This window comes from Carlito syrichta, unplaced genomic scaffold (genome assembly GCF_000164805.1).
Source record: "Carlito syrichta isolate Samal-C Ts95f unplaced genomic scaffold, Tarsius_syrichta-2.0.1 Scaffold308892, whole genome shotgun sequence".
NCBI classification, from domain to species: Eukaryota; Metazoa; Chordata; class Mammalia; order Primates; family Tarsiidae; genus Carlito; species Carlito syrichta.
This window is the reverse complement of record NW_007252988.1, coordinates 64945-73032: the sequence shown is the minus strand read 5'-3', so window position 1 is coordinate 73032 and position 8088 is coordinate 64945. Positions and strand designations below refer to the sequence as shown.

Genomic DNA, 8088 nt, shown 5'->3' with positions numbered 1-8088 from the left:
TCCAATAATGACAGAAACACTTGATTTTTGAAGAGTAACAGTTACAGCATGGAGTTAAAGAGTAGAAGCAGTTTGAGGGCCCATTTCAGAGTCCTGGTTGAAACGAAGGTTGAAAAGTATAATACAGTACAAGTGACTTTCAGATGAGTGTCTTATCCTATCAGGGATAAGAATTGTGGTTGTCAGCTGGACTCGGTGGCTCAGCCTGTAATCCCATGCCTTTGGGAGGCTGAGGTGAGTGGATTGCCTGAGCCTGCGGGTTCGAGACCTGCCTGGGCAGCAAGACCTCATCTCTACAATAAATTAAAAAAAAAAAAATCAGCCGGTCATGGTAGCGCATGCCTGTAATTCCGGCTATTCGGAAGGCTGAGGCAGAAGGATCGCCGGAGCCCAGCAGGTCGAGGCTGCGGTGGCCAGGAGCAGCCACTGCACTCCAGTCTGGGTGACAGAGTGAGACTCCAACTCAAAACCAAAAAAAAAAAAGAATTGTGGTTGTCCTAACTCAAACAGCAGGACTTAGAGACCTGCTTAAGTGGAGGAGTGAAAATTATTGTAGAGAAGAATGATCGCATTGACAATTCACCTCCAAGAATTGCTATGTAATTCTTTGTCAGCTACTGACAGATGGAATCCTAAACTGGGAGCAGATCCTGAAATACAGTGTCACCATCAGAGCTACCAACAAGGACAAGCTGTTCCTCTCCTCCAGTACAAGCTTCACCCTGCATGTCCTCTACATCAACAAAAACAGTCTGATTTTCAACAGGCCTTCTATCTGTTCCAGGTAACCAGGAACACCTACCCAGCACCACCATCGCACTTCCCACAGGGTTTAGGGCTCTGGGCACCTCCTGTTTCTTCCTGACCAGCGACCTGGCACATGGGCACTGTTGTTTATGTGTCAGTGAGCACAGTGCAATAGTGTTCATACAGACTACCTTTGATCTGAATTTGCTGGCAAGTGACCACGGTTTGACTGACTGAGTGTCATCCTGAGCCTGCCTATGATGGTAGACAACTTCTATGAAGTTCTTCTTTGACACTGTACCACTTACATTGCAATCTGGCTACCTGGTCCCCAAAATGGATGCCAACTGGCACACAATTCCTGACTGTCGTATCATGTGCCTTAAGTCAACTAACCAGCTCTTCAGCCTAAGAATATTCATGAGCTAGATGTGCACTGCACCACTATGAGTAACACAGACACAGCCTGCAAGAGTTTGTTGATCGTTGAGGGCACAGCAAGTCATTGTCCTGCACCAAGTCGTTGCCCACAATTTGCAGGAGTTGCTGCTGGACCTCAGGGAAAGCCTTTCACCTGACACTAGATAGAGTGAGCTGTAGTTTTACCTGGTGGTGTACTTGTTTCTCCTCGAAATGACTCTTGGCACCTCCCTAAGCCTGCAATGCTCCTCTAGCCCCATTGCCTAGGGTTACTTTCAGTAGTCTTTGGTCCAAGCATGAACTCCTGGACTCCATGACTTAAAGGAAGCAGATTTGCCCTGTTCCTACGATCTATATGTGGCTTCAGATATTATAAAATCTTAATGTCTTCACATTAAATCAAGAAACATCTTTCAACTTGATATTCTCTGTAGCGCCAGCAATGAAGATTTAAATATTACATTGGATTCAAATGTATTCATGTGAGTTTTAATATTTTTATTTGTACATGTCATCCTTTTCTAAATCACTCCTTTTTTGTTGTTGTTGAGAGTGGGGAGCTCTACAACTTTACTTGCAAATGTTTATGTATATTTTAATTTGCCTCATTAGCTTCTATCTTGGGCGATAATTTTGTGCCTCTTCATATATAATGAAAAGTTACATTTTTTGTTAAAAAGTCCCTTCCTTGCAATATTGAAGGAGATTTTTGGATCTTTAAATTTCTACCCTTGAGCTTCATATACAGGTCTTTGGGAAACTAAGAAACTGTAGATTTGGTTACTATTCCTGTGACCTTTGATGATTTTCTTTCTTTCCTTCTTTTCTTTTTTTAACTAATTAGTTTGCTTTTTGAGTTAGAATCTTACTCTATCACCAAGGATGGAGTGCAGTGGCATGCTCACAACCACCACAGACATGACCTGCTGGCCTCAGGCGATCTTTCCATCACAGCCTTCCAAGTAACTGGAACCACAGGCACGTGCCACCACACCTGGCTAATTTTTTGATTTATTGTAGAGATGAGGTCTTGCCAAATTGCCCAGGCTGGTCTCGAATCCCTGGGCTCAGGCAGTCCTCTCACCTTGGCCTCCCAAAGTGCTGGAATTACAGGTATGAGCCACTATACCCGGCTTATTTTTTAATTTTTAATTATTATTTTTTTGAGACAGTGTGTCACTATGTTGCCCATGCTAGAGTGCAGTGGCATGATCATAGCTCACTGCAACCTCAAACAACTGGACTCAAGTGATCCTCTTGCTTCTGCCTCCCAAAGTGCTGGAATTTTGGGGTGTTCCACCACACCCTGCTTCTATCCTCATTTTCTGAGCGCTTCTCAGTCATCCATGGGTTGACTGCCAGTGTCTGGCTCAATTTGCTTCTGAAAATATCAAACTCTGGCATGCAGATAGCATACTTCTCTAACTTTTGGGTAAAGAAATAAATTAAGCCTGAGACATTTTAATTCATAACCCTTTGCTAATACTGCAATGAGGAAAAGAAGGATGGCAACATCCTCATCTTCCTAAATAAAAAATACTCCGGTTTAAGAAAACTAACAAACTTCATGCTGGCCTGTGTGATACAAGATTCAGTATCACTAAAGAAAACCACATCATGGCTTAAAAAATAAAAGAAAATATCAAATGTGATTGTAGGAGAATACATACTATCCTAATAGCCTGTCTAAAAATAAAGATGTAACCATTTTCTTTTCAGTTGTAAAGAATAATATCATAGTCTCTCTCTCTCTTAAATTCGAAGTCTAAATTATATATTAAGGCCAGGCTCAGTGGCTCAGCCTGTAATCCCAGCACTTTGGGAGGCCGAGGTGAGTGGATTACCTGAGCCCGCGGATTCGAGACCCACCTGGGCAACTTGGCGAGACTTCATCTCTACAATAAATCAAAAAATGAGCCGGGCGTGGTAGTGCGCACCTGTAGTTCCAGCTACTTAGAAGGCTGAGGCAGAAGGATCGCCGGAGCCCAGCAGGTCGAGGCTGCGGTGGCTGAGAGCGGCCACTGCACTCCAGTCTGGGTGACAGAGTGAGACTCCAACTCAAAAAAAAAAAAAAAATTATACATTAATGTGACTTATCCAATGAAATTCCAAGAGCCTAGCATTATTTTATTCAAAATATATTACCTTTGGATGAATTTTCAGACTTTAAAAAACGTACATAATACACAGACACTTCAGAAAAAGAGAAAAAAATAAAGATAGGATTAAACCATGTCCTTCAAAATTCCAAAATTTCTGATAAATAGTCAAAGCACAATGGAAAGGAAATGGGGTGGTCCAATTTTTAAAAGTCTAGCTTATATTCTAAACATTTATTTTTCCCTCCAGTATTTTTTATCCTCCAGGTAGCCTATGTGGATAGATAAATAAGTGGTCAAGCTATATTACAAAAAAGTAGAGGGATAGTTTTATACTCTTTGTGATGTTAAAGAGTTTTTACTATCATTCCCTGAGTAGGAAAGAAGATAGTTTGGGAATACTGGACTTCTCCCGTATATTGCAATTTAGCGACATTTAGACACATTTAAGTAAATGAATACACCACTGTCTCCTTTTCAAACATATAATGTAGAATGACAATTTCCTTGACGATAAATTAAGCCTTAAGAAAAGATACATCAGGTTAATGAGAAGAGGAATTTGAAGTATTTTCTAGGAGTGCAGTAACTGGTTAGGACTCTGGGCGCCGCTGTTCACTAATCTGGACGATACAGGCAATACACACAGGCAAAAAAAAAAAAAAAGAATGAAAGAAAGCCCTGTGTCTCTTGGAACTTCCATCACTGCCAGATAGAACACCCAACCCCTACTTCTGGACGACTCCAAGCTCGAAATTCTCCTGAAAATTAGGTTAATGTAGACTCAGAAAGGCAGAGAGACGATACCCTTGGTACTGGACTGGGAGAACACTACGAAGAGAGAGCAATGAAGATTCAGGCGACGCTGGCCGGCTGCAGCCGGCTGATGCTACTGTGCCTATTCTTGGAGTTGCTGTTGGAAGTTGGGGCCGGGAATATCCGCTATTCGGTGCCAGAAGAGACTGAGAGAGGTTCCTTCGTGGGCAACATCGCCAAGGACCTAGGGCTACAACCTCAGGAGCTGGCGGAGCGCGGAGTACGCATTGTCTCCAGAGGTAAGACGCAGCTTTTCGCTCTAAACCCGCGAAGCGGCAGCTTGGTCACCGCAGGCAGGATAGACCGGGAGGAGCTCTGCGCTCAGAGCGCGCCGTGTCTGGTGAGTTTTAACATACTTGTTGAGGATAAAATGAAGCTTTTCCCTGTCGAGGTGGAAATAATTGATATTAATGACAACACTCCCCAATTCCAGTTAGAGAAACTGGAATTTAAAATGAATGAAATAACCACTCCGGGTACCAGGATCCCTCTGCCTTTTGGCCAAGACCTTGATGTGGGTATGAACTCACTTCAGAGCTACCAGCTCAGCTCCAACCCTCATTTCTCTCTGGCTGTGCAAGAGGGAGCTGATGGTCCCCAACACCCAGAGATGGTGCTGCAGAGTCCCCTAGACAGAGAAGAAGAAGCTGTCCACCATCTTATCCTCACAGCTTCTGATGGAGGCCACCCAGTCCGTTCAGGGACCCTCCAAATTTGTGTTCAAGTGGTGGATGCAAATGACAACCCTCCAGCGTTTACTCAGGCACAATACCATATGAGTGTCCCAGAAAACGTGCCACTGGGCACTCGGCTGCTCACAGTTAACGCCACCGACCCGGACGAGGGAGCCAATGGGGAAGTAACATACTCCTTTCACAATATAGACCACAGAATGGCCCACATATTTCATTTAGATTCTTACACAGGAGAAATATCAAATAAAGAACCACTGGATTTCGAGGAATACAAAACTTATTCAATGGAAGTTCAAGCTCATGATGGTGCTGGGCTCATGGCCAGAACTAAGGTACTGGTGGAAATTTTGGATGTGAATGATAATGCTCCAGAAGTGACCATCACCTCTGTCAATACTGAAGTCCCAGAAAACTTTCCTCCTGGGGCTATAATTGCTCTTATCAGTGTGCATGACCAGGACTCAGGAGAAAATGGACACACCGCATGTTTCATTCCTGGAAATCTACCTTTTAAATTGGAAAAGTTAGTTGATAATTATTATCGTTTAGTGACTGAAAGAACTCTGGACAGAGAACGTATCTCTGGGTACAACATCACAGTAACAGCAACAGATCAGGGAACTCCAGTCCTATCAACGGAAACTCACCTTTCACTGGTAGTGACTGATGTCAATGACAATCCCCCAGCCTTCCATCAGGACTCCTACTCCGCCTACATTCCTGAAAACAACCCCAGAGGAGCCTCCATCTTCTCTGTGAGGGCCCATGATGCCGACAGCAATGAGAATGCACAAGTCACTTACTCCCTAGTAGAGGATACCATCCAAGGGGTGCCTCTGTCCTCCTTTGTCTCCATCAACTCCGACACTGGGGTCCTGTACGCACTGCAGTCCTTCGACTACGAGCATTTCCGGGACTTGCAACTGAAAGTGATGGCCCGTGACAGTGGGGATCCACCCCTCAGCAGCAATGTGTCCCTGAGCCTATTCGTGATGGATCAAAACGACAATGTTCCAGAGATCCTGTATCCTGCCCTCCCCACTGATGGTTCAACCGGTGTGGAGCTGGCGCCCCGTTCTGCGGAGCCTGGCTACCTGGTAACCAAGGTGGTAGCAGTGGACAGAGACTCAGGCCAGAACGCCTGGCTATCCTACCGCTTGCTCAAGGCCAGTGAGCCAGGGATTTTTGCAGTGGGACTGCACACTGGTGAAGTGCGCACGGTGCGGGCCCTCCTGGACAGAGATGCCCTCAAGCAGAGCCTCGTGGTAGCCGTACATGACCACGGCCAGCCCCCTCTCTCAGCCACTGTCACCCTTACTGTGGCTGTGGCCGACAGTATCCCTGAGGTCCTGGCTGACCTGGGCAGCCAAGGGCCTTCAGCAGACCCAGATGAATCAAGCCTCACACTCTATCTTGTGGTGGCAGTGGCCACTGTCTCCTGTGTCTTTCTGGCTTTTGTCATTGTGTTGCTGGCCCTAAGGCTGCATCGCTGGCACAAGTCTCACCTGCTCCAGGCTTCTGGAGACAGGTTGGCAGGTGTGCCCGCCTCACACCTCGTGGGCATGGACGGGGTGCGGGCTTTCTTACAGACTTATTCCCATGAGGTGTCCCTCACCACGGACTCTCGGAAGAGTCACCTGATTTTCCCCCAGCCCAACTATGCAGACACGCTTATCAGCCAGGAGAGCTGTGAGAAAAAGAATTTTCTGTCAGCACCCCAGTCTTTACTTGAAGACAAAAAGGAAACATTTTCTCAGGTAAACTTTTGTGGTGAATTTATAAGCTATCTAGATAAAAATAATGCATGATTTAGCTTACTTGCTTTCACTGTTTACTACATGCAGTTCTAACCCATGTGTCCTTATAGACTTCTATTAAAAGTCCTGGAAAATCATGACTAACTGGGTCTACACATTCCTATCCAGGTATATTTATAATCATTCTTACATTGAAAAGGAGACTGTGATCATAATGTCTGTGGTTGAGTTGAAGAGTATGTGTGAGATGCTATCTCTGCTTTGGAAAGAGTATGTGTGAGATGCTATCTCTGCTTTGAAAAGAGTACTGCATTAGAAACAAGACAAACTGGCTTCTACCATTTTCTTTCTTGCCTCTGGCCAAATCATTTTATTGTTCTGAGTTGACCATTTCTTATCTGGAAGAAATAAGGTTTGATTAGAAAAGGCCCACCAATATTTATGACTCATACACTTTCAATTTTTTAAAGTTATATATACCTGCTTATTTATCTCTGAAATTAAAGTAGATGTCATCTGTCAGGATGCTGTGGTATTTTATTTGGAGACGTTTGACAAGGTGAAGATTGTCTGAAGTGGTATTTTTAGTTGTTTTAATACAAAACTATAGACATTTATATAAGTTAGAACTTTAAATTATTATTGAATATTTTAGCTCTTTGTTTAGTCTTTTATTATGAGGTTTTTTACGCATGCTAAAGAATACATCTGTTTACATAATTTATGAAGTGAAGTATCAAAATAAACAACAGAAAATTTACCATGCAACTTGAGAAATAGTTTTGAAGCCTCCTGACTTATACATTATACCTGTATTGAAACCAACTAACAAAAGTAAAGTATGTGTTCCATTTTGATGTGTGTTAGCTCTTCACAAGAAAAACCTGTATTGTAGAGGAGTAAGTTCAAGCTTTGAGATATTTATTCTGGTCCAATAAATTACAGAGATACATACAATATAAAAGAGGAAAGCAAAATCATAAATAGAATATAAATACCTAAATGACCAACACTGGAAAAAAAAAAGTGGCGAGTCAGTCTAATGCTGTGTGAGTTCTGGTCTTGGACTTAGAAGCAAAAATTGAAGTTTAGGAAATTAACTACAGCAGTGTAGTAGGGACAAAAGTGCTTCAGGCTAAATGACCCAGGCAAACCTTCATGCCTGAATCCGAAACAAGCAATGAGGCCCTTCAGCTAGTTCTTTTTTAAATTGCATTAAAATGCTGGCTATCAATTTCTGTGGTTATACCTTTTAACTGCTGCTCAAGGGAGAGAGATTGACACAGATGCTGGCTCAGTGAACACTAAATCCCTCAAATGCGAGCTGTAATATCCAGAATATCACTGCACATGCCATGAAAACATAGCACTAAGAGAACTAGTTATGGCCTGAGACCTGGAGTCAGATAGAAACTATTTCAAAACCACTAGAGATGAGCACTGAACCCAGGATGAAAGGAGAGAGGAAGACAGAGCAGAAGAGAAAAAAACAAATTAAAAATAAAAACAAAGCTCGTCTACTTAAATGTACAAACTAAAATGTCAAAGCACACT

The 8088-nt window shown here is 43.2% G+C and overlaps 1 protein-coding gene across 1 annotated transcript; it reads left to right on the top strand.

The window, feature by feature from the left end:
* The first annotated feature begins 4005 nt into the window (after positions 1-4005).
* LOC103268760 (protocadherin gamma-A1) lies at positions 4006-6668 on the top strand. Its single transcript, XM_008066356.2, has one exon. The coding sequence runs from the start codon at positions 4114-4116 to the stop codon at positions 6583-6585; it is 2472 nt and encodes an 823-aa protein (XP_008064547.1). The 5' UTR covers positions 4006-4113; the 3' UTR covers positions 6586-6668.
* The last annotated feature ends 1420 nt before the right edge of the window (positions 6669-8088 follow it).

Excerpts from the sequence above, each read along its gene's own strand:
- LOC103268760 (XM_008066356.2), top strand. The coding sequence starts at position 4,114 with ATGAAGATTCAGGCGACGCTGGCCGGCTGCAGCCGGCTGATGCTACTG.